General features: G+C 38.5%; 1 protein-coding gene across 3 annotated transcripts in view; it reads right to left on the bottom strand.

The window, feature by feature from the left end:
• HYDIN (HYDIN axonemal central pair apparatus protein) overlaps positions 1-27,493 on the bottom strand; it is a 463,051-nt gene that overhangs the window by 318,079 nt on the left and 117,479 nt on the right. For all 3 annotated transcript variants that reach the window (XM_050772650.1, XM_050772651.1, XM_050772652.1), the window contains 3 exons: positions 21,366-21,490; positions 9,378-9,579; positions 2,183-2,366 (listed from right to left, as the gene is read on the bottom strand). In XM_050772650.1, coding sequence (XP_050628607.1) covers positions 2,183-2,366; positions 9,378-9,579; positions 21,366-21,490 — 511 coding nt within the window. The remainder of the gene's footprint in view (positions 1-2,182; positions 2,367-9,377; positions 9,580-21,365; positions 21,491-27,493) is intronic.

Genomic DNA, 27,493 nt, shown 5'->3' with positions numbered 1-27,493 from the left:
GAAGTGAATATTTCTGCTTATTTCTGGTATCCCCCAACCCCCACAATACAAATAAAATTAGTCTCATTATTTTGGTACCATTTCTGTGTATTACTATAACGTTTTTCTTCCTAAGGATGAAAAGATGCCTCGTGATAAGAATGCTCAATTCAGTTCCCACTTGGAATTCAAAAACTATCATATTAGATGCCATATTTTCACACACATACATCTCCTTCATTGAACCATGGGTTATGGAAGGAAGCATGAGGAGAAGCTCATTGGAGGTAATTCCAGTGTTCCTACTTCTGAAATAGAAATGGGCAGGACTTACCTATGGCTTATCCCTGGCCTCCTCCTGACCACCATGTTGTGGTCCCAGGGCTGCCCAGGAGAAGCGGTCATCAGCCTGGATGTCCAGCATAGCTGGGAACAGTCTTGGACAACATGGACCTTACCAGTATGTTTAAGATTACAACTGATGGCTCTTCCCTGCCTCAGCCCAGCTCAGCCACCTGCTTGCATGCACCAATCAATAATTCCTTCTTGACCTTTTCCATATCTCAGGGCTTGACCTATTTTCACTTTTGGTCCTCATCTTGATCTAACCCATTATATTTGGAGATCCCTTTGCTCACCTGAGCCCTGGATAGTCCTCTGACATGACAGAAGTCTCAGCCTTGACACACATTTCCAACCTTCTTTCCCTATGTGAACCCTTGACTTCAAGAAACTAGTCTACTCATGGAGCCTTGGGTGAACCATGCCATGGTTCACAATTTTATTCTCCAAAAGGCCTGTCCTGGGAGACTCAGGCCCAGGTTCTTCTCTCAAGAAGCATTCTCCAACTTCTTTGCCTATGAAAATCACCTCAGCCTCTGAACTAGAATACCTTACTGTCTTCTCCAGTGACTCACATAGCTGGCCCCAAAAAACAGTGTCCCAGAGGGTGTCTCCAAGGGAAAAGCTCCCTCTTGGAGATTAACAACACACATTAGCATACTAAAGGCTTTCCAAAGTTTTATAACCAAGAAACCTTTCAAACAATATTCAGCCTCGTGTTTCTCAAACTTACTTAGCCATGGAACTCATTTTCCATGTTATATGCTTTAACAACAATTTGGAAGTGCAGACAGAAGGAAAATGAGCCTGCATACGTCAGTAGCATTTCTCACAAGTATACTTGTATTCTAAAGTGTCCTCATGTCCATGTCTCTTCTCCATCTGATTTAAATGGCAACAACTCGGCAGCTCTAACCAGCTGCGGGCTTCCTCACCTCCTATCACTGTTTTGATCCTCACATCACTCTCTGTCTGGCGGGAGTGGGCTAATGCACAGGAAGCCTGTAGCACAGCACCAGCATACAGTAAATAGCAAAGCTGCTAGCTTCTTTGATTTGGGGGCAGTAGGGAGAAAGAGTGCTTAAGAGTTTAGTCTGTGCAATCAGACAGACCCCATTTTAATTCTGGCACAGCTCTCACTAGACAGACTATGAGGTCAAGGATCATGTCTGTTTTGTCCATCAATGTCTGATACACACAACAGTGCCTGATATGGACCATGCAGTCAATGAGTATTCAATGAATGAATGAAGGACAAAGCAGGTCTCAACCCAGGTGATTGTGCCCAACAGAGCATATTTGGCAGTGTACAGAAACGGTTTTGGCTGTCACACTAGCATCTAGTGGGTAAAAGTAAGGATGCTTTACATGAAACATCCTACAATGTGTAGGACAAAGAATGATCCAGCCCCAAATGTCAACAGTTCCAGGGTTGAGAAGTCCTGCTATACAGTCAGGCCAATCAGGGATGAATTTCTAACCACTGACCCCAGCTGTTAGGCCTTGAGCAAGTCACAACATTTCTGTCTTAATTTCCTCATCTGTCGAATGGGATTCTAATGGGATCTTGTATCGTACACTTGTAAGCTAATACATATTCAAATGAGATGAACTGCATAATCCCTAGGAAGTGGTTAACACAGCAACTGGTGCATGGAAAACGTGACCTATATACGTGTCCCATGACATTCTTACCATTACCGTCTATATAATGTCTCACAGTGATGGTGAAGTTCTTCAGGTGGACTCTTCACTCTCTTGCAACTCACTGTCTCAATCCCCAAGTGAGCGCTCTTTTCAAAGCAAGCCCTGTGCTCCTACTTATGTTTCCTGTATGGTCAGCTTTTATTTATATGCTCACCAGGGGCTCCACAGTGAAAATGTTATTGAAGAAGAGCACGCTGTCTCCCTGCACCAGCCTCCTCTGATTCGCAAAGGTTTGGGAGAGAACAGAAAGACGTTCTCGGAGTAAAGGATCAGTAATGCACTCTTCAAAAAACTCATCAGTCTCATCCTTCTCCTCTTTGATCAGGTCATCACAGGCCCTAAAGAAAACAGGCAATGTGAGATCCATGTCGGTACTCCCATGAAGAACTCTGGCTTCCCTCCAGTCCCTCCTCCTGGAACTGTCCTCACCCCTCACCCTGGGGTGGTCCCTCCTTGCCCTGAGTCTGTAACCTGCTGCCCTTGCACTCGGTCCTCAGACCTCTCAGAGCCTCCATTTGCTCATCTTCAGCCACCTTCTTTAAGAGATCCTCCCTGGATTCCTTTCCTATTCAATACTCATTGCTTTACTCCTGAGCCCTTATGTATATCTGGACAAATATTTTCTTTCAGGTAATTGTGTTTTCCAGGCTGCTTTTTAAATCTTTAACATCTATTCTGCCCCTCACATGGCAAGGACAATTTTGTTCCTTTTAAATTTGCTTAGCTTTAATTCTTTCTTAGCTGTTAGTTACCCGGAGAATAGAACCTGGGGCCAGCAGGGACTAGGTTTGCATACCGATTCTATGATCTGTTTACTAGCTCTGTGACTTTGGGAGTTCCCCGATTCCTCTAAGCCTCAGTGCCTTGTCCTTCTAGAGACCATAGAAGCTGCTCCATCAGAAAGATGTGTTGAGGGTTAAATGTAATCCAGGCTCTAGTGCAGTTCCTGGGACAAAGCTGGCAACTCCATACACACCGGTTTTCTCCCTCTGTCCACCATAGGCAATCACCAAGCTGTCAAGCTTACAAAATGCTCAAGCTATGCCTTAAGGCACCTCCTTTTCTCTCTCTTTCCTGCTCTTAATATCCATCGTGATAAGTGAGAACAGCAGCTTTCCCCAATCCTCCACTCACTGCCCCCACCAGAGCTGTGTTCACATTTCTCCTGAACTTTGCAATTGAATTTTATCTCCTCCCAGGACATACGACCACATTCCCATCAATGTACTGGTATTACCAGGGGTGAGAGAGAAATTATTTTGCAAAGTAAGTGCTGAGTGGGAGCCCAGGATCACTGAATTCCTGTCCCAGTTCCAACTCTTGTCAGTATTGTCAAATAACTCTTTTTAAATAACGTATGTGTTCAGGGTGCTTTGGTCACACTGCAAAAAGAAGTCAAAGAAATGGGCTCAGTGTGTTCTGGTTCCAAGGAAGAAAGCATCTTGTGCTTGATTTTTATTGCCAGGTAGGAGGCAGTGTCCAAGGTGACTGACAGTATTCCTTCCACACTGCTGGGCACAGCAGTGCAAATTAAAGACAGCTCAGTTTGCAGAAAAAAAGGAGTCCATTTCTTTTTCATTTGATATTTTGTTATCTGATACTGATCTGGAAAACTTACAGATTATATTAGAAACCAAAAAATTCCACTTGCAGGAACAGATCCTTAAAAACAATCATGGATATAAACAAAGACACATCTACAAAGATGTCCATTAAAGTGCTAGAATGCTACCAGATCAAGTGGGTAAATTTGATGTAAGATAATGAAGCACTGGTCGAACAAAAATGAGAATCATAAACATTACATTTATTGGGCACTTGTCAAACTTTTCACATGCATCATATAATTTAATACTCATAACTACCAGAAGGGTCATTAGCATTAGGATCATCATTCCCACTATATAGATGATGAAACTGAGGCTTAGAAAGGTTATGTAACTCGTTCCAGATCATGTAGCCGAAAGATAGCCTGAACTTCAGGTCTTTGGAGGCTTGAATCCCCTGGTGCTAACCAATATGCACACTGCCCCCCAGGAATCCAGGGAATATCAGGGAACAACAAGCAGCTAGTAAAGTGGTATTAAATAGAATACTTAACATCATTTTCAAATGTCTGAAATATTTTAAGGTGAAAAACAAATTGGCAAAATGTAACATATACAATAATCCCACTTTTGTAATAAAAAAGCAAAAGAAAAATATATACTTATTAGGGGAAAAAAACAGATTTAGACATACCAAAATATTGACTGTGGTTTCCCTAGTTGGAAGGATTAGAATGGATTTTTGCCCTCATCTTTGTGCTTGTCTTAATATTTTCTAAATTGTATTAGTGCACAATGTATTTCTTTTTAAACCAGAAGACAAGTCATTTAAGAAATTAAATGTTAATTAATTCTCAGGCTGAGGCACTAAGATTTTCACCTGTTTGCCTAACATGCCTGCATCGGCATGAGCCTGTGGATGCCACCTCTGGAAGAATGCACAGGTGAAATGTGGGGGTGGCACAATGTGGTCTGGTCTGCAGAAGGTGGAGGCAATGGATTAGATGTACACATAGCAACATGAATGGATCTTAAGCACACAGCCTTGTGAGAAAAAGGAGAAAATGGAATACAAAATATGACTTCTCTCTGTCTCTCCCCCGAGACAATATACATTTTGAAAGAACAGATTCACATAAAAAGATAGATACATTAACATATTAGAATGGTATCTTTGGGGGAATTAACAGGAGTAGGGTGTAGGGATGTAAGAGAAAAAATAAAATTCTCTGTGTGGACCAAGGATGAGGATGATAATGCTCCATGAACTGAGGAGTATGAGAAATGCAATCCCAGCAGCAGAAAGCAAAGAGAACAAAACAAATTCCAAAATGCTGCTCTTCTCCCATGCTGTTGAAACTCCAAATTGGTAAGAGCCAGTAGAAGGCAAAGGGAAGAAAGTGGGTCCTGGGTTCTTCCTCTTTGCCCTCTGATGGAGAATTGGAGCCAGGACTGAGAGTCGAGGAGGAGGTGTATAGCCACACCTTCAGGGAGCCTGGCTCCAACAAGGGCTTCTATAGATCTCAGTCCTAGTGTTCTGCCATCTTGTCCCGCTGATCGTCATGGTTTCTTGCACTCAGAGCTTGTTCTCTTTTATAGATGAGGAGACCTTTCATCAGATAGCATAACAGCAGGCCAGCCCTCTCTTCAATAAAACCATGGACTTAACCCATTTTACAAATGGTCTAGTAGCTACCAGCACCTTTAATAGTCAATGGAGAAGACGTGTGTCTCTGGTGAAGCAGGGTTGAATGAGTAATAGTCCCTCATCTTCAGGTACTCAAGGCCTGTAACCTGCTCCCTTCACCACCCAAAAGAGATGCTAACTGAAGGCTGAGAGGATTAAAAACTAAGAGCCATGGTCTTGAGAGCTGGAAGAAATACTCCCATGTCCACACTTGGCCTGGAACAAATGGAGCCATCCACCTTCAAACGGAAAATGAACCATGTGACTCTGAACAGTTAGCAACTCTGTGATGGATGTTACAAATGAAGAACTAGAGATCCTCTCCCTGTTTGGCAGTACCATGTAAATCTTCAGATTTTTGTATAAACCATAGGGAAGGAAAGGGGCCTCTAACCATAACTAAGATTCAGTTTATTATGATTCAGGTGGTAGGCTCAAAGCCCAATTAAAACTGATTTATCTAAGGAAACGTGTCATTTCCTACATCTGCATATTATAGAATAAACCCATGCTGACCACCCTGGGGGGCTGCATTCAGAATTGTAGGAGCTCTTGTACAGAGCAAATCTAGAATTAGAGCCAGCTGCTATTGAGAAAATGGCTGTGACCTTGCTGGGGAAATGGGGAGCAAAAATCCTTAAAGCCCATGCCAGGTCTCCAAATACAGCGAACGTGATAAGAATGAGTATGAAAGAATCTTGCAGAATGTTTTAAAATCCCTCAGGACAAGGTTGAGGAAGCAAGGAGGGATGAATGCAGCCTCCATTTCTGAAGAGATTAATTTCTCTGCAAGTCCCAGGAAAACATCAAGAGAAAGAACAAAAAGGTGATCTTTTAGAGGTCCCTATACATCTGATTCTCCAGTTAAAAAAAAAAAAAAAGAAAAGAAAACATTTTTAAAGCACAGAACTTCTTTCTAGGGGGAGGAACATCATTGCCCAAGAGTGTAGCATGGAAACAACCTTCTATCCCCAAACCTGGACACGTGTCCTAAAGTTTTTAGCGATACTTTGAGGTGGGTGTGGAGGAAGGCCAAACAGTAAACTGCTGGAAACATAGGGATTCCTGGGGCTGAAATTCCTCCACTGGAAGAAGAGATATCCAAGATATTCTTTGCCACAAGAGGGCAAGAAACCTTGATGGCTAGAATGGGACTTGAGTGTATCTGTTAGAGCTATCAGCATTGTTGAAGCCACCTTTGAGCAACGTTCAGCCCCTGGAGATGAATGCCACAGGACACGCTTTAAGCCATGTTAAAATGCCAGGAAAACAGTGGGCAGGCTCTTGAATCTGACCTGAAAGTTTACACAGAAGTTAAACCTTTTAACCATAGAGGTTGCTGAAAGAGGGGGAACAAAGGAAGAAGGTGCACCCCATCATGAGCAAGAGAGTCAGATATCATGAGGGTAACGTCTGATTCAGCTCTGTAGGCCTTGCTGGGGTGCTCAAGAGAGGATTCACCCCATTCACTAAAGATCTCGCTGCAGCTTTTCAGGGATGGGTGGACCTCTGCCCATAAGCAAGTTACCAAAGAACACTCTGCTTTATTGACCCCTGATGTGTGGCCTGGGACACAATCTGAGAATTTGTGACATGGAGGAGGAGGGGCCTACACTCACAGCAAGAGCACCACTGCCCTGTCCAGAAGGCAGGAGTTTAATGTTTAGTAAAGGGCAAACTTGTCTGTACTTGCCTTCCTTTCCAAGAGGTTGGGCATTTTATCACAGTTACCTCAAGGACAAGAATTCATGGCTTATAATAGGAAAGTTGTTTGCTTTCTTATTATTATGCTTGGGGCTGTATCGAGGAACAATAGAGAGAAGAGCAAGAAGTGCCACCCTGGTGTGACAAGAGATCAGCATGACTGGTATCCTTTTTCCCTCTTGGCCGAGCTCCTGGCACTCAGGAGAGAGGTGGGAGGAAGAGAAGGGGCAGCACATCATAGACTCTTTACAGAGATAAAGCAACACAGTTTGGAGAAACAGGAGTTCTGGGCCTGTATGTCACCCAGAGTGAAAGTGGTGATATTCTTATTTATGTGAAGCTGCTTTTCAAGTCTATTGGTTAAAAGACGGTCATGATTCTAGATGATAAAGGCTTCCAATCATGGTTATAAAATTGCTATCCTATATTTTTCCCCTTGTTACAAAGAAGTTGCCAGGAGAAATAATAGAAAGAGCAAGGGAGATAGTAAAAGAAAATGATGCAAGAGAAAGGGAAGAATAAAAGACAATATTAAAGAGAGAGGGATGTGTCAGGTGAAGTGGGAAAAAAATGAAAATCAATGTCCATCCACTGGGGCTGAATTATATTCCCTATAGTTAAGCATCTCTGATAACCATTGGTTTTAATTTTTCTAGAGTTTAAGTGCTGAAATTAACCTTACATACTTTTTGGTATTGGCATGGCATCAATCACATACTATCCATATAGCCAAACACACAGACATGGCTGAAATTAAAGCTGGCTTTCCTTCTTACAATGTGTACTCACTCTCCACAAAGGCTTATGCCCATAGGACAAGAATGATACCGAAACACTACTTTGCTGTTTGACTTTCTTTACTTGATCTCCTTTCCCACTTTCCCTTCAAGCATGTTGGGCCATTTTGATCGCTGGTGAGCACATGTGAGCCAGGGAACCAGGTAGGACAAAGGAAGCAGTAGCAGATCCTTTTCCTTGTGCCTTTTAAAACCACAGATATTTCTATGCCATAAGGCCAGAGGAAGATTTTAGGCATAAGTGGTTTTTCTTTCCTCATTTTTTAAAAAATGGCACAGTAGTGATTCAGTGATTAAAGCTCATTGTCTGAATGACAAAGCTTCTGGTCCACTGTGTCCTGTCATTGTCGCGGCTTCTGATTCAATTAGGGACTGCACACTGGGGGGGTTCTTCCTGGTTTCCACGGACCTAAGACTTTTATTTTTATCACATATGAACTTGGTTTTAAACAAAGCTTTGAAGCTTCCCAGGGCTAATCTTTAATGAAAATGGAAAGGCAAATAAAAAAGGCTGAAATAAATTCCAATGAAAGCAGCAAAAGTGTTAATTCAGGGAGGCTGGAAGGAGATAAAAATGAAAATGGGGCTTAAAAGAGGCAAGCATGGAGTCAGTAAAAGAAATCTTCAAAATTTAACAGTGATGACATTAGCTACAACAGTTTGGTTTTACATTTTATTAATTTTCTCCACTGCCTGAAGTGCCATTTTAAAAACCATAATAATATTAAAGATACCAATAAGAAATCATTATTAAATTATATAGTTTGCAGGGACTGAGCAATGCTACTAAAACCAAGAATATAAAAGCCATTATATCCAAGCCCTTCTTTTTCCTCAATCTTCATATTTTCTAGAAGTATCTTTTCACTGAAAAAAATTCCGCATTGATGCCAATCCAAAATAGGTTATTTTTAGGAACTCTTTATGAAAGCTGATCAACCTGGCTGGGCGCGGTGGCTCACACTTGTAATCCCAACACTTTGGGAGACCAAGGCAGGCGATCATGAGGTCAAGGACCTTGAGACCAGCCTGGCCAACATATTGAAACCCCATGTCCCTACTAAAAATACAAAAAATTAGCCGGGCCTGGTGGTGGGAGCCTGTAATCCTAGCTACTCAGGAGGCTAAGGCAGGAGAATTGCTTGAACCTAGGAGGCGGAGATTGTAGTGTGCTAAGATCGCACTACTGCACACCAGCCTGGGCGACAGTGCGAGACTCCGTCTCAAAAAAAAAAAAAAAAAAGAAAAAGAAAAAGCTGATCAACTTGGTTAGGGTTATGAAAAGTATTTAATAGAGACAGGGAGACTTGTTTTGAAAGAATAGTGAAGAATGATAGGTTTGGTCTTCAAAATCTAGGCATTCCATTACTTCTAAACTATAACCAGGTTACATTAACTCAGGATGGACATTCTGTTCCACATAGCTCAGCTCAGGTTGTTCAGATGAGCAGCTTCAAAAGAGGATCTTACACCAGAACCAAGTTAGAAAAATGTGACATTGGTTGAGTTGGCTAAAAATTAGCACAAAATTCACTGATTTTTCATAATAACTTAGTTTTACATTCGCCCCCCCCCCCTTCAAATTACTGCATATAGGTGATTTTTGTTACAGACCTATACTTTTCTCTGTCCTCTTCTTGCTGGGTAGCAAATACCTTCCACAGGAAATGGGCAATGATATTACTGCGGTTGTGAATGGTTACAGTTCGCTGATTGGCCAGAGATATGTAGGTTTTCTCGATGGTCAAGGAATTCTTATCCAGCCTTATATTCATGTCTATGGCACCTCCATAGAGAGATACAAACACTTTTTCACCTAGGAATTAACAAAGTACAAACACACTTCAAGATTTATTCTAAAATGACACGCCTAGGCTATCTTTTTTTCAAGATGAAGTTAGGCAAAATAGTATAAGCATCAAGATTTCATTCTTTCCACTGTACCCCCATCAGTCCAGAGATGAGATACAATCAGAAAACAAATACTATGCTTGGTGCAATTAGAGAAAAATCAAGCTATCTTGCCTGGTCATTGCAATAAATATATAAAATATGCATTGTTGTTGTGGGCACTCCAAAACTTTTTCTTCTTTGTAAATAGCTTTCAATCCTACAGCCTGACCAGGAGGACAATCGAGTTATAGAATTTTACTCTATGCCTCATCTTTAGCTCATGCATGAGCTTGATTTGTCATTCTTAAAATGCTTGTACCAAGTATACTTAAGAAGAGCTGCTCAACATGAGAGAATTTAAGTCCATTTGAGAACACAGATCAGAAGGGAAAATTCAGTAACTTCAAAAATAGAAAACTGACTATTTAAAAGAAACCACATCCCTAAACAGCAATTAAAACAAAACAAAAGACACACACACACACACACACACACACACACACACACACCCCTGACATGTCTGGATAGTGGCTACATAAAAAGAAAACAAAAATAGACAAAAATTGTATTTAAAATTAAATATTTTTAAATATTAGGAATATCTTTATTCAGTATAGCAATTTAAGCCCCTGACTTTATTCAGGATGCACCAATTACCTTGATTCTAAGTACATAAGTGAGCTTTCGAGAAGACACAAACCTACAAACTATATTTGATTTGATCTCTGCAATGTCACAGCAGGTACATTACTCTGACATCATATAGAAAAAATAAATATTGTAATACCATGAATGTTTTGTTGACTTATGTTGCTAAAGTTTTAAAGCACCGTTATTTGCATCTTATTTTTTAGCAAACATTTCTGCTGCATTCACTATTGTATGAACCAGTCATTCAGGAAATCAACAACTCTTTATACATTTTAAATGTTCTTTAGGCTCAATAAATTTGGATGCAGAAAAAACTTTCCCCAAAGAAAGAAGAAGTAAGCATCTAGGCATTTGACTTTAAAATTTTTATTTAAAAAACATATAGAGAGTTGAAATTTCAAGTACTATAAAAGCAAATACAACAAAACTAAAAAATATATTTCTCGCCTTCACCTAACTCCAGGTCTGATTTTTAGAGGTAAGAACTGTCAATATTTTTGTGTACATCCTTCCAAAAAAAGGTATGCACTCTTGTCAACTTTTAAACTTTCTTTGAGTGAAATGTAACAATCTGATAAGTGAAAACTCATTGTTACTTTAATTGGAATATTCTTAATTATGGATGTTTTATGATATCCTTTTAGCAATATATTGACAAGAATGTGGAAAAAGAATTTTTGTGTACTTCTGATGAAAGTATAAATTGCCACAACAACTTGACAAGCCAATCTAGTATCCCGTAAAGCTCGGGATAATTTTGCCCTATACCCCAGCAATTGCACTTGTAGGTATTTATCCTAAAGGAAAATCTCACACAGCTGCCCAAGAAGACACTATACAAAGCTGCTCAATGCAGCACTGTTTGTAATAGCAAAGAAGTTACATCTTCAATTTTCACATACTGGAATGTGGCACATTCATTGAAATGAATCAGAGCAATGTGTATCTACTTGTTTAAATATTTAAAACAACATTGAATGAAAAAAGCAAGTTGGAGAATTGTATGTACAGTATGATACCATTTATGTGAACTTTAAAACTGCTCAAGACAATACTATATATTGTTTATGGATAAGTAAATATGTAGCAATAGCATTAAAATGCACCCAGTAAAGCTCCTCTGAGGAGCAAGATAGGGGAATTAGATCAGAAAAGGGTAACAAAGTGGCTTCAGGTCTGTAATCAGTTTGGTTATCCAAAAATAAATAAATAAATAAATAAAACCTCTAGAAAGAAATGTGTATGGCAAAAGGTTGAGATGTGTTAAATATAACAGGTGTCGATTATATTATTCTCTGTGCTTTTGTGTGTATCTGAAATATGTAATTGTTTAAAAAATTAATCAAAGGGAATAAAAGATCCAAGGGCTTATTTCACGCAACCTAGGGGTCAGAGAGACTGATGTCATTAATTTGAGCTGCTCACTGCAAAAGTCTTCCTTCCTAGAAATATAGCAAAAGTTATTATTTTTTTCAAGAACCATCTAATATTGATTTTTTTCACCACTATCTTCCAAAACTCATCAGCTCCACAAAGTGAAGGAAGCAATAACTCTTCTCTTATCTCCAAAGCTGTTGAAGTACTTGGTTTTTATAATACTTACTTTTATAGAGACAATCTTAAAAAGGCTCCCCAACCCTTAGCTACTTTGAAGATTGACAGGATGGAAGTGGTGTCATGTCTCCAGGAATGGATGGGGAAGCTGTTCCTCAACATTAGCATTTTTTGTGTCCTTGGAGGACCTGTTCCCGCACTGGTACCTTTTTGGTTTCTGGAGTTGCATGCTGCAGTCATCATAGATGGGTTTAGGAACAACCTTTTATTACATCCCAGTACAGATATATTTGTGGAAAGTCTCATTTATCTCTTGCCAATTTTGCTACCATCAATCATGTAAAAACAAATATGAACAAAACTAATTTTACAAAAATGAATGTGAAGCTAACTATATACACATATACTTCATACTGTGTATATAGTTATATACACATATACTTCATACCGTGGTTTCAATACTCTCAGACAACCGAGGACACAAAATTAAATATATGAGTGGAACCACAGATTTTCCAGGGAACTAACAACTTGATGGAAAGTTTTTCATCACTTGGTCACAACAGGGTCAAATTCACTATGGTAGGGCATTGCTGAACCAAACTATTTGGAAGTGCTCTTTGTTCGGGAAACTTAAGCAACACTTATGTAACAATAAATGGTATCATACTGTACATACAATTCTCCAACTTGCTTTTTTCATTCAGTGTTGTTTTAAAGATTTAAACATGTAGATACACATTGCTGATTGTCGGTGGTAATGCCAAAACCGGTATTCTCAATCTGCACAGAAGGCAGTGTGAGATGCAGAAAGTGTACTGGTCTCAGGGGGTCCCGAAGACCTGGGTTCAAATTCCAGCTTTAGTGAGCTGTAAAGTCATTTAACGTCTCTGGGCTTCAGTTTACTTATCACTAAAATGAAGGGAGTTAAAGAAATGTCCCTTTAAATACTAACACCTGGTAATTTGCAAATCTTCACTTGCTATGAACTTATGGAAACCTTATCTCACTTCCCTAAACATTTAAATCCCTGACAATCTGAGTGCCTTAACTTCTGCTACTCCCTATCCTAAGCTATGGAATAAGAAACAAAGAAAACAAGGTCAAGTAATGTTTCCATTGCTTCTAAAGCCATGTTAAAACATTTGCTTCTTTTACATTACCTATGTTTGGCTAGATTTTCTAGTTATAACAGCACACATTTATAATTAACAATAATCCCACCATTGAAACAAAGTTGATGTGGGTAAGTTTGCACAGATATTAATAGATTCAGATAGACATTATTTAGCAGTTTTAACTGCAAAGTAGCAACATCACACTCAATTACTGACTATATTATATTTTGGTATGCCTCTACTGGCTTTTATGAGGAAAAAAAGAAAAATTCTTTATAGTTTTAGAAAGTTTACTACAGTAAAATATGTAAATTACTATAAAGCTGCCGTGTGAAGCACTAATATTATGACTGTGTGTATATTTAATAATAACACATCATCACACCTTTGGGGAAAAAGGTTACTTGCCAACTTCTGACTCCTAAAGTATCTCCTCTTTAGTAAGAGACATAACACTTTTAAAAATGCTGAATACATGCATCATCTCTATTTCCTGAGTATGCCAATGGTTAATGTCACTTCTAAGGTGAGAAGAGCAACCTCACCAGGCATTGAAGAAGAAACCCCCTACACTACTATTTCTGGTACTCATTCTAGTAACCAAAGTTTCCATAAAAATGTCTCTTTTCTTTTTCTTTTTTTAAATTTTGTTCAAATGTCTTTTTTGAACTGCTGTTCTGAATAGCAGTATCTCCTTGAACCCTGTGATTATATTTAGTTTCTCAAGACTAGTTGAAAAGTGCAAAACTTAAACAATTAACCATTTGTTTGTCTCTTCAGAGTCAAATGATACTTCCACTTATTTGTTCGGTTTTGGATTTGGTTTTGGCTTGGTTTTGTTATCAATGTAACCTTGTGTAATTGTATTTTTAATCTCTTCTGGAGGGATGAGTTTATAAAAGGTATCACCTTACATCAGTTCTTTCTCAATTCTATAATAAAAAAGATAACTAAATCATTTCTCAGGTAAAAACAGCTGCTTAAACAAACTTGATTTTACTATACGCAGGCACACACAGAGAGAAAGAGGAAAAGAGAAAGGAGGGGAGAATTCTGGTTCAGGAAAACATTAATGGGTAAAATATTAGATACTGCTAAAACTTTATACTCAACCTCCTTAATTGCTCGAGCACTGGTTCAAACTCTGGTTGTCAGAAAAAGCAAAGAAATCTCCTAGCTTCATTTAATCAAGAATATATCCAGTGGAGGGCCAGAAATGGAAGGAACAAATGCCACTGTTAGGAACGTGATTGAGTACTTCCTGCTGAGGAGTGTCAATGCTGCTTCTTCTGGAACGTTGTTTTAGGAATTACAAGGAAAAGACTCATCAAGAGCCCATGTTAAATTTCCTTCCCCAAATAAATTCATATTTCAAACAGCTGCAGAAAGTTCAATCAGATGCTTATTTGATGAAATGAAAAGCCAATGATCGTGGCTGCTTGGAAAAGCTTCATGATTAATTGTGTTTAGGCAGTTATTAGCATTTTTCACTAATGGAAGGTTATAGATTCTGGTCATTAATAACCCACAATAAAGATTGAAAGCATATTCTTAGCAGCAGTCCATTTCATGTAAGGAAAAATTCTGTAAGACAGTTTACCTCTGCAATCTTCAGAGTATGACTTTATTCATTCACCAAAGGTGACATCAGAACCTCAGGGGGTAGAAACCAACTATTCTATGAATGGTTAATTTTTTTTTTTTTTTTTTTTTTTTTTTTTTTTTTTTTTTTTTTTTTGAGACGGAGTCTAGCTCTGTCACCAGGCTGGAGTGTAGTGGCATGATCTTGCCTCACTGCAACCTCCAACTCCCTGGTTCAAGCTATTCTCCTGCCTCAGCCTCCCAAGTAGCTGGGATTACAGGCACGTGCCATCACACCCAGCTAATTTTTGTATTTTTAGTACAGACTAAAAATACAAGGGTTTCACCATGTTGGCCAAGATGATCTTAATCTTCTGACCTTGTGATCCGCCTGCCTCGGCCTCCCGATTACAGGCATGAGCCACCACGCCCAGCTGAATGATTAAATTTTAATACACAAATATTTATTGTGGTTCATCCTATCTTTCCTTTAGCACAGCAGTACATATGTAAGCATAGGTATCATTCCAAATACTTATATAAAAGTAAAATTGAGATCCAGGGAGGCTGGGAAAATGCAGCTGCATTTCAAAGGCAGCAGATCAAGAGAGCAAAAATGCACATATAGTCATATGGAAGAAAGAACACTGCCCAGGAGTTAAGAGCTGAGTCCCGCTTCTAAATGGGCTTCTATTTGGCCTTCTGATTAGTTCTGTGACCTTGGGTGAGCCACTTAATTTCTTAGGGCTTCAGTTTATCTGTAAAATCTAAGGGTTGGATGAGGTTATCACTGAAGTCGTCACTCAAGTTTTGATTCTATTGATCTATAAGCACTGATTCTATTGATCTATAAGCACTCTAAATCAGCTGAACTCAAAACCCAACCAAATAGCATTTTTTGAAATTACATCCCAACATATGTAGAGTTGTTTATTTATAAATTATACCCATATGCTAGATTGCTCATGTGTCAAATGTATTTAAAATACCCCCAAATGTTTGAAAGAATGAGATAAAGATGAAATAAACAATCATTTTAAAGATAATATATTAACCATGTTTAACCAACAATTAATTATTTTAATAAGAGTAAAAGGGTTGACTATGCTTCATTCTTTTCCAAACTCCTGATTTAAAATCTTGTGATATAGTGACCCAAATGTAATTCTAAGGCCACATTTATTCTGATACTTAGTTTCAGCAACTAACATAAGCAAAATCAACAAGGATATAAGATATAAGATGTACGCAAAATCAACAAAGATATGGAGATCCAGACAGAAAAAAAAATGTATCACTGACCATATTTATTAGCAGGCATAAGTTTATTCAGTTTCATCCACTATCAGTACCAATAACACAATGGTTTTGGCTGAAATTCAGCTAATAATTTTACCATAATGGGAATAATTACTTAATAGTCAAACAGAAGGTTCAAATATATCTGTAATTGCATTTAACATAAAATGACTGAATAGTGCAATTAAAAGACAAATATTTTCAGACCGGATTTAATAATCAGCCTCATTGGTGATGCTTTCAAATGTCATACTTTAAACGTGAGGAAAGTTGAAAGTGAAAGGATGAACAGATTGTGCTATGTCCACACTAATCAAAAAAAAACTTCTATGTTGTATAAATATCAGATCAAGTAGACTTTAGTGTTATAAATCTTACTAAAGATTGAGACATTTTACAATGACAAAATGGTTAATTCAACAGGAAGTTATAATAATCCTACATCAAGTATCATGACCTCAAAATATATAAAATGAAAATTGTTAGCACCAAAAAACAGGAACACCTAAATTGTAGTTGTGGATTTTAATGACATCTTCCAATAACTGATAAAACAAGGAGACAAATTATTAGTAAAGATATAGACTGAACGGCATCATTATTAACAAATTTGACAGAATTGACATTTATGGAAGGTGAACCCTCTTCAAGTGTACAGGGAATATTTACCAATATGGAACATATTTTGGGTCGTAATGTAAGTCTCAACTAATTTCAAGGCCTGAAATCGTATAGAACTTGCTTTTTGTCACTGGTAGAATTAAACAAGAAATCAACAACAAAAAGAGACCTAGAAAATTCCCTAATGTTTGAATATCAATCAACGCATTGCTAAATAGCCCATGGATCAAAAAAGAAATAAAAATATAAATTCTAAAATATTTTCAATCAAGTGTTAAAAACAAAATATGTAAAAACATATGGGCTGAAGATTGAGTCAATTTTAGAGGAAAATGTATTGTCTTAAATGCATGTATTATAAAAGAAGAAAGGTTGAATATCAATACTCTGAGCATCCCTGTTAAGATCTAGAAAAATCATAACAAATCAAACCTAAAGAAAGTAGAAGGACTGAAAAAATGAAGAGGAGAAATCAATGAAATTGAGAAGTGAACAATAAAGAGTTGGTTCTTTGAATAAACTAAAAAAACTGATAAAGCCCTAACAATATAGATTAAGAAAAAAAAAGAGGAGGATACAAATTACCAATAAGAAAAGAGGAGATATCACCAAGGATCCTATAGCAAACAATGATTAGGAAGGGTTCTGAACAACTTTATGCCAAAATTTTAAGATTTTAGATCAAATGGAAAAGTTTATTGAAAAAGTTTAACAGAACCAATTATTAAAGAGCTGCCCCCATTTTAGAAAGTGAGGTTAAACAAATGGCTTGAAGAATAAAATTTTCAATTATTTAAGGAAGAAACAACATGAATCTTTAAAACAATTTCTCTAAAGAATCAAAAAGAGAGAACAATTCCCAACTTGTTTTATGAGACCAATTTGTTTTGTTCTGACAACGGCATTACACGAACAGAAAATAATAGGCCAATCTTTCTCATGAATTTGGATACTAAATTCTTGAACAAAATATTAGCAAATATAATCCAATGATTTATTAAAATGACAATATACAAAACTTGAGTTTATCCCAGAACACAGCAGGAATTTAGCATTTCAAAATCAATCATCGCATTAGAAGGATAAAGGTGAAATAATGTACAATCTTGTCAACAAATGCAGAGTATTTGATAAAATTAAACATCCATTCAAGATTAAAAGTCTTACAAACCTAGAGATAGAAGGAAATTTTTTTAACCTGATAGAGTACCCACTAAAAACCTATAGCAAACATCATACTAAATGATGAAATACCAAGCACTTCTCTTCTGAGACTGAGAACAAGAGAAAGATATTTGCTATCATTACTTCCAATGCACAGCATACTAAATGTCTAGCCTGTGGAAGAAAGAATAAGAAATGAAGAGCATAAGGATTGAACAAAATAAAAACTGTTATCATTTGCAGATGACCTGCTTGTGTATATACAAAACCCAAAATCATCTACAGACAAGTCAGAAGTACATTTAGCAAAGTCTGCAGATAAAAGCTCAATATACAAAACTCAACTGTAGTTCAATAAAGCCACATAAATTTAGAAAATAAACTTAGAAAAAAATAACACACTAGCTAAAAAAATGGATAAACCGTACTTCATCAAAATTAAATTGTTCTGCTAATAAAAAGACATTAAGAAAATTAATTTCTCACTGTGAGAAAACATTCACAATAATTATTTCTGAAAGACTTAAAGAATATATATATATTTCTTTTTTTTTTTTTTTTTTTTTTGAGATGGAGTCTCACTCTGTCACCCAGGCTGGAGTGCAATAGCTTGGTCTCGGCTCACTGCAACCTCTGCCTCCCTGGTTCAAGCGATTCTCCCACCTCAGCTTCCCAAGTAGCTGGGACTACAGGTATGCACCACCACACCCAGATAATTTTTGTTTATTTTTGTAAAGACAAAGTCTGGCTGTGTTGCCCAGGCTGGTCTCAAACTCCTGGGCTCAAGCAATCCTCCTGCTGTAGCCTCTTAAAATGTTGGAATTACAGGTGTGAGCCACCGCAGCCGGCTGAGAAAGTATGTTTACAACTACTTTTAAATTGATCACTAACCTCGTAGGACAATAAGGACATCAATGTGAAGACAAGCATACCAAGAAATAGTCTAGTGCCAAGGCTGGCCTTTGCCCTAATGGCTTTGGTGAACCTTTGGACTTCTGCTTTAAAGACTGCATTATGTGCCGAGCATAGCAGATAAAGTCCAGGGCCTGCCCAGAGTTGGAAAAAAATTATAAAACACAAAAAGACATAAGACACTCTGGCTGAAAACCAGCAGAAAAAATAAACAGCAAACTAAATAAGTAGACTTAATTTCTTTGAATTATCAGATACAGAATATAAATAACCACATTTAATATATTTAAGAAATCAAAGGGAAACTTGAAAAATAAAAGAGAGGAGAGCAGTCAGATTTGATAAGAACCAAATAAAACTTCCAGAAATAAAAACAATAATAATAATTAAAAAGTTAAAACTCAGCAGGTGAGAGACTTCACTGAAGAGGGGATTATTGAATGGAATAATGATTAAGAAGAAAGTATCCAGATCAGTCTACAGAGGAAAAGAAATGGAAAATATAGAGGTAAAAATGAATGAATAACAGTGCAATAATAGATTAAGTAATGGAATAACAGAGTATTCCGTGTTCCAGAACAAGATGGAAAATAGCAAAGAATGCATATGGGGAAACAACGACACACAGCCTCTACATCACACATACACAAAAATTAAATAAAAGATAAGGCATTAACCTAAACACAGAAGCTAAAACTATAACCCTTCCAGAAGTAAACATGGGAGAATATATTCATGATTTATTTTAAGGCAAAGATTTCCTAGCACGGAGGCAAAAAGTGTTAATCTTAAAAGAAAAGAAAATTGATAACATGGATTTCATCAAAATTCAAAATTGCTGCTTATTAAGAAATATTATCAAGGAAATGAAAAGGCAAGCTACAGACCTGAAGAAAATATTAATAATACATATATCTGACAAAGGACTAGTATTTTGAATACTGAGTAATAAAAGGTACTTACAAATTAATAACAAAAGAATAAACAAAGAAAGGTCTTGAACAGACACTTAAAAAGATACATGAATGACCGGTAAGCACCTGAGAAGGCACTCAACATCATTAATCATTAGGGACATGAAAATTAAAACCATGGATAGACATCACTTTATCCCACTAGAATGTCTGAAATTGACAAAACAGCACTACATGTTGGTGAGGACGTGAAGCAACTAGAACTCTCATGCCTTGCCGGTGGGAATATAAAATGATGCAACTATCTTGGAAAACTGATGCCCCAATATGTTATGAGCTATGCTTTTAGCCTTCTACCCCTTGGTTACATGGGTCAAACGTTCCCCCTTTTGCTTAAGCTAGTTTCTCTTGCTAGCAGCCAGTGAGTGTGGCTAAAACTAATAAATAAAACAGATAGACCACACCACTGGCTGGTCTGTGGCATTGTTCTGCTGGGCAATGTGGAGCTAGTGCCACTTAACCATGGGTCCTAAGGCAAGGGCTTGAGTTGTCCTGCTCAGATACGGGTCCACAAAGCCAGCAATTCTGACCTGTACCCTAGATGCCTTGTGCTGCTCCTTCTCTAGGTGTACCTTCAAGTTTCTATCTACACACCGATCACCCCAATCTACCAGTGTGACTTCTGGGGATGGGTTGTTTCCTGAGCCCTGCATTCCTCAAGCTTTCAAACATTAGGGACACAAGTTAGGTGGGATTTCTATCTGACTCGACATGATTTCTGTGGGTTCTTTATCTTGTGGATCTTAGCTTACTTTTTCCCTGGCTGTGTACTTCTGTTTTCTCCCTACAATGCCCTTCTGCAGATAATCTGGGTCCATCAACATGAATGGGTAAAACAGAAGTGAGAAGGAAATGAGAAAAAGCATAAAATAATAAACGGCAATGTAAAATATTAATTTGGAAGTCAACTTTGGAGACTGCATAATGTATATGCCATCTACATGACCGTAAATTAAAAATTTGCAACAATGTGTAATTTTCGTGATTATGGAGGGTGTGACCTTCAAGAAAATGCTAGTGGCAACAGACACAGTCCTATATTCCTGTAAGATGTTACGTAAGATATTTGCACGTTCTAAGGATGAAAGTAACAGATCTTACATAGACTAGTGGGCACATTCAAGAACATTCTGAATTGGGGTTTACATTTTTAAAATGTTAAGACAAATATCACAATAAATCAAATGGAAAACCCATGGGGCATTAAATTACCTGCAAATTTTAATATACGGACAACCTTAATCCACCAGTGTGGCTTCTGGGGATGGGGATGGAGGGCTCCTTCCTGTGTCCTGTATTCCTCAGGCTTTCAAGCACTGGGGACACCTGTTAGGGGATTTCTATCTGACTCCACATCATTTCTACTGGAGGCATTCACTGTTTTTGTTTTTTGTTGTTTTTTTTTTTTTTTTTTTTTTTGTCTTGTGGATCTTAGCTTACTCAAATGCAGCCAAAATAACCATTTCCTATTCAGCTTTATCATATTTCCCATGTGACCTTTCTTTTTTTAATTTTTTAAAATTGATTTTATTATTATTTATTTATAATTTCAATGTTTTTTGGGGGGAATAGGTGGTGCTTGGTTACATGAATAAGTTCGTTAGTGGTGATTTCTGAGATTTTTGGTGCACCCATCTCCTGAGCAGTGTACACAGTACCCAGTGTGTAGTCTTTAATCCCTCACCCTCCTCCCGCCCTCTCCCCCAAGTCCGCAAAATCCATTGTATCATTCTTAAGACTTTGCATCCTCGTAGCTTGGCTCCCACTTATGAGTGAGAACATGCCCATCTGACGTTTCTTAACATGTAGAACTTTTAACGAAGAATACTGCATACCTGTGTCATAACACACAATAAGTCTTCCACTGTGATCGCCCACACTCTGTGGCTCAAACTCCACTTCCAGTTGCATGGACTCTCCCACATTAAGAGTTCCAACAGCTGGTTCTACAGAGAAAGGCCTGCAACACACAGAGAGGCACATCATCAGAGCACATTTCTGACTAGTGTGAGAGGGGGAGGAGAGGAGATGGGAGTTCTAGTTCTGCAGACAGCTCAGACCCAGCACTGCAATTTCATGATCTGGAAGTAAAGTAGACTTTTGCTACCTAATGTGAAAGAACTTTAGTCTTAATGTTAAAATGATAGTATTAGATTAGCAAGTGTAAGGGCAACTTAAATGATGCAACAGTATTCTTGTTTGTGTCCTTGCCATTCAGCCCTGCTTTTAACATTCATTGAGTATCCCTGCTGGGGTCAGGCACTCGAGTTAGGGTGACTGCAAATGAATCAAATCCAGCCTTTGTCCTCAAACACTGAGATTGCTGTAAGGAACAGACTTAAAATATGTATGCAAATATTGTCATTTTCAAAAGAACAGTGCCTTCAAAGGGATAAAAATCGAGTTTTGTGAGAGTTCACAGGAGAGAGGGCATCAGAGTGGAAAAACACATCAGAGCCCCAAAAGGAAAGGGACGGCACCCTCACTCGCCTTAGGATAATTAAGGACAGATGAACAGAGGGTCTATTTTAAAAGGGTGGGAGGGGTGTAGAGGAACTACAGGAGATGATGCAATAGCTCAGGTAGTAAACAACAGTAGTGCTGCCACCAAAGAGCCATGGAGAAGGCATGGTTTTGAAATCCACAAGGAGAGGCCTAAGAGAAGGTTGTCTTATGGGGAGCAAGGAGATGGAGCCAAGGGAGACTGCAGCCCAGGTGGTCTCCCAGGGAAGACAATGAGGAAAAAATATCCTGACCTCACATCCCCTCCCATCCCATTGTCTACCAGACCCTCATTGGGTGAACACAACCAGAGCCAGAAATGGGAGTCGAGGGCTGTTGACCCAGGCTATAGAAGCCAGCCACCGGGGCTAGAGCCAACTGAAGAAGGGTGGAGAGTGCATTTGAAAAGGCAAACTGAGGACAAATTCTGTGTCTTGAAAATATAATTTGGGATGCAGACATTGTGGGGAGTGAGGGTTGATTTGGAAACAGGAAATAGTTTAATTGTTTTGGAAGGGAATAGTTAAGAGAGAAGCTGGATCTGATGGTGAAATACCTTAAATAACTTAGAGAGTTCTTCCTAAATAGGAAACCTAGCCCATTTAATTATTTTCATGGTCCATTTCACTTCTTTAAATTGCTAGTTTTTCAAAGTAATGTGTTGTGTAATGCATCTGGCAGACTGAGCTGTTTCTGATTATTTACTTCGATCACAACAGTTCTTAGAGTTGTCATTCCTTAAATCTTACCTTAGATGATGAACTCAATTTCAGAAAATCTAAGCTTTCTGCTATAAGGACACAGAGTTTATGTCAAGGGTAGCACTGGGTGGCATCTGAGAGTATTACCACAGGACCTCAGGTGCTCCCTACTATGAGCAATTGGTTATTTTCTCTGGTGCTTTCTACTTGATCTCCTCTCCTCTCTTTTCTTTCTTTTAAATTTTAAAAAAATTTTAGTTTTTTGTGGGTACATAGTAGGTACATATATTTATGGGGTACATGAGATGTTTTGATGCAGGCGTGTATTGTGAAATAATCCCATCATGGAGAATGGGGTATCCACCCCCTCAAGCATTTATCCTTTGTGTTACAAACAATCCAATTACACTCTTTTAGTTATTTTAAAATGTACAATTAAGTTATTGACTACAGTCACCTTATTGTGCTATCAAATAGTAGGTCTCACTCATTTTTTCTAACTACTTTTTTAATACCCATTAACCTTCCCCACCTCTCCCGCTCCCAACTCCCACTACCCTTCCCAGGCTCCAGTAACCATTCTTCTACTCTCTATGTCCATGAGTTCAATTGTTTTGATTTTTAGATCCCACAAATAAGTGGATCTCCCCTCCTTTCACTTCTTGATTTTCCTGCTTCCTTTCCTTTGCCCTGTCCCCATGCCTGTGGCACCGATCCACCAGTGAACCCCAGGCATTGCTGCAGAGGCATTCTGGGGCAGTGGTTACTAGCCTGACCTCTGGAGCCAACCGAACAAGTTCAAAACCCAGCTCTGCCACAACCTTGGGCAAGTCACTTAACCTTCAGTTTCCTTATCTCTAAAAGGAGGGTAATGATAGCACCTACTTCATATGGTTATAGTGAGGACTAAAGGGGTTGATATAGGTCAAGTGCTTAGAATAATGCCTGGCACAGAGGAAATACTATACAAGTGTTTATTATTCTTTTTGTTATGGCTATTTTTATCTCCCTCACTGGCAGCCTCTAGATGCTGCGTGATGAATCTGTGGATGTGTTTGGGTGTTTCGATGAGTTCAAGTTTTCATCATTCTCTCCTCACTCCTTCACACTGCTCTAGAAAGAGTGTAAAAAACACACACAGGTCATAACACATCAATCTCCTGTTCAAACACCTTCAGTGGTCCTCACCATCTGTGCAATCAAGTTCAAACCCCTAGGCATTTCAGGTCCCACACAATCTGTTCCCAACAGGTTTTTGCATTTTCATTACACACATACATCTGTCCAAATATCCTATACACCTGTCATGTTCCAAGTCAGCGCTGGGGTGGGATGGGAGGCAGGCTTTAGTCTCTTCACCCACAACCTCCCCCAGCACTGCACCTGCTCTCTCTTCCCACCAGATTGTGGCCCCCACGTAGACAATCGGAACTGCTAGGATCACATCAGGTGATGTGCCATTTCCCACATGCCATACTCCTTCTGAAGCCACCTCTCACAGCCCAGACTCAAAGTCACTTCTTAAATAGAATCTTTCCTGATTCTCCCTTTTGTAAATAGCATCTCCTTCCTCTCAGAGACTATAACTTCCCTTTTAGTTTTTACAGTGGTTTACTTTGTACTTGAGGTGGTTTTCATGCCTACCTCTCCCAATAGCTAGAAACCCTTGAGAAGAGGGGGAAGGGAAAACACAATCACGAGCACATATTCTATGCTGGGTCCTACGCTGGGTGCTTTACATATAGCAATTCTCCTAATCCTCAAACAAACCCCGAGAAAGTCCATATTGTTATTTGCATTTCAGACATGGGAAAACAGATGCTCACAAGGGCAGCAACTTGCCCAAAGTTGCCCAACTCAGTGGTGGTGCCAGGAGGGAAGTCCCTGTTCTTTCTGCCCACCCCAAACCACCCTGAACATGGAAGCCATGTGGTTAAATTTATTTTTGTGTCACTCATCACCCCATACATGGTGCTTTACTCAGGAGCCTCTCAGAAGAGGTTGCTTAATTGAATTACAAAAAACTCTTAAAGGTAAAACAAAAATATTTGTAATGAACCATCAGTGTCTATGACATCGTGGTGGAACAAAAAGGAGCAAACCTTCAGTAGAAACCGTGCCTTGTGGGAAGTGACGGTGAGTCTCCCAGTCTCAAAGTTCTTTCCTTCCTTACGGCCTCAGGAATAATCAGAAGAAGTGAGAACTGGGCCCAGTTTCCTGGCTTTGGGAACACCACCACAATATTTACTTCTATCCTTTGCCTCCCTACTTCCTAATATTTTCCTTCATTTTATTTTCAAATATTTATTGGTAGCAAAAGAATAGCTTTAAAATGAATTGGGTATTATTATATTGCAGTACCTAAACTATTAATAATTTTTACAGAGAAAATGGCACTAGTATCCCATCCATACGACCTCCAGGAATCCAAGTTCCATGGAGTGGTAACGGTTACTTTGCCTTTGTGCTAATCGTTGGGTTTAGGTTACACAAACTTCTTCAGTAGTTATAATCACCTGGGATTGCCATTGTTACTTACAGCTGCCTAACAGATGTTAATTGGGTAGAGTGTGTTAAGTTCTGGTAGTTATACATTGTCTATAATTTGATTTTGTATTTCATTTTACTAAAATGCAGACAGGCTGAATGGGCTAGAAAATACCAAGTATCAGAAAATGCTCTTACAAAGAAGTAGAAAGTGTTGTTCTTCAAGGGTATAAGGATGGTTCAGTCTATCAAAATATTTGGTTTTGATATCATATCTTGATTAATACCAAATAATTATGAAGGGAGTTTGGTTTTGTGAAAAATCATGAGCCATGAGAAAGATTTGAGTTTTTGTTCAATCAATTATGAGCTCTTCTCAAGAACTAAAACTATCCAAATGATTCAATACTTTAGCAGAAGACTAAATATTGATCCTACAATATTAAATATTGAATATAACAGTGTTTATTCTTCAGATGATCTTTCTTGTTTAATTCCTTGAGATTTTAGATTCTGAAATTGCTTCTTAATCCTATTTCACCTTCCAATGTTAATCCTACTTTAATCATCAAGGTTATTCTGATACCTACTAGAGTTTTAGATCAGATTTAACAATAATTGCTTATGTTCTTTGTACATTTTATAGCGCATTGCAGCCTCTTTTATTAGTGTAAAACATTATGCTTATTTTATAGTACTTGGAGAACATGTTTTATTTTATTGTAGAGGTTTATAGTTGTAGTTTTGCCTTTGTGATATATCATTGGTTAGGCATCTTATAAACATTTATTGGGTGCTTATTTATCCTAGACAGATGCTGGGGACGTACAAATGAAAAGACTTAGATACAATCCTTCCATTTGAGAAGCTCACATTCGAATAAGGATAACAGACATGCAAAGAAAGTTCTAGTTTTTGTGATTTATAAGAACCTAAGCATTTTATAAACTTAACCACTAATAAAATCATTATTTCAATGAGAAAAGGATGATTTGTTTTTCTAAACAATTTCCTGTGGGACATTATTTCTAGCTGTATATTGACACTAAAAGTGGCAGGATCATGGGCTTTTGACTCTAAATTCTCAGACTATATCCACTGCTCTGCCACGTCTATTCACAACCACATTAACTGAAGAACACTGTCTAGGAACAGAATCATCTGTGTGGTTTTTAGTATGGATCCTTGTCAGGGGATCTCCCTAGAGATTCTAATTCAATAGGATGTGACCACAAATTTAACCACATTCTTTCTCATTGAAGCCATCAGTGCTCTCGGTTGCAAACAACAGAAGCCAGCTGTGGTTAATTTAAACAGAAAAGGGACTGACTGGAAGGACTTGAGGCAACTCACAGAAGCAATGATGGTTGAAAAACATGCATTTTGTGGAGAAAACATAAAGCTATTATTTCATGAAGAGTCTAAACAGGAAAACAAAAATACTTGCAAACAGGGAATTTGAGAGACTTGGTTACACAGAAGATGGGAGAGGCGAGAAACCCAACTGAAGAAGGTGAGACAGCTCTGAGATTCCTAATGGTGGTAAGCTTTTTCCACCCCTGGACTGGAAGCAAAAGGAGAGGAGGAAGTGTTATCAGATCCTGGGGACCAGGGTCACCTGGCAGAAGTTAGAACCATGGCAGGCCAGCCTGACAGTGGCTAGAACCATGGAGGAGATGCAGTCGAGGCTGGGGACTCTGCTGAAGACAAAGAGGGAGGAGGCTTCTTCGTTCTTCCTACTCTCCAGTCTCTTGCTAGTGTCCCTGACTGGTCAAACCTAGCTGGAATCCAGCTGAGCCAGGAGGCTAGGAAGACTCACAAAGCCCCACAGTGACACTGAGCAGCGCAGGGGAATGGTGAGACATGGACCTGAGGGCAAACAAGCCCAGAGCTGGCTCATGTTTGCATGAATCCAGGTTTTAATGTTAACTTACTGGGGGAGTTTGGGTACGTAATTTCACTCCTCGGGCTTTACTCCCTTCACAGTAAAATGGGAATGTTGGGCCAGCATGTCTACTGTTGACGATTCTTGGCCAGTCCCTGAGTTGCCTCCCATTTTACCTTAGAATTGTTTCTATGTTAGGAAAACATGATAATTCATATTCAAAGGTAGATGAATAGAAAGGTTTTAGATTTTTTTTGCAACTTCACACTATTAAATCTGTGAAGTGATTTTTGCTTCACATTTACATGAATCTAAAATATACAAAATTGCTATTTTGGGGTGGTTTTTTCAGATTCAGCCAAACAGCCCAGGAAGATATGTTCCTGCA

Source organism: Macaca thibetana, chromosome 20, assembly GCF_024542745.1.
Source record: "Macaca thibetana thibetana isolate TM-01 chromosome 20, ASM2454274v1, whole genome shotgun sequence".
NCBI lineage: Eukaryota > Metazoa > Chordata > Mammalia > Primates > Cercopithecidae > Macaca > Macaca thibetana.
Note: the sequence above shows the minus strand (reverse complement) of the source record. Positions and strands in the feature narration are given on the sequence as shown.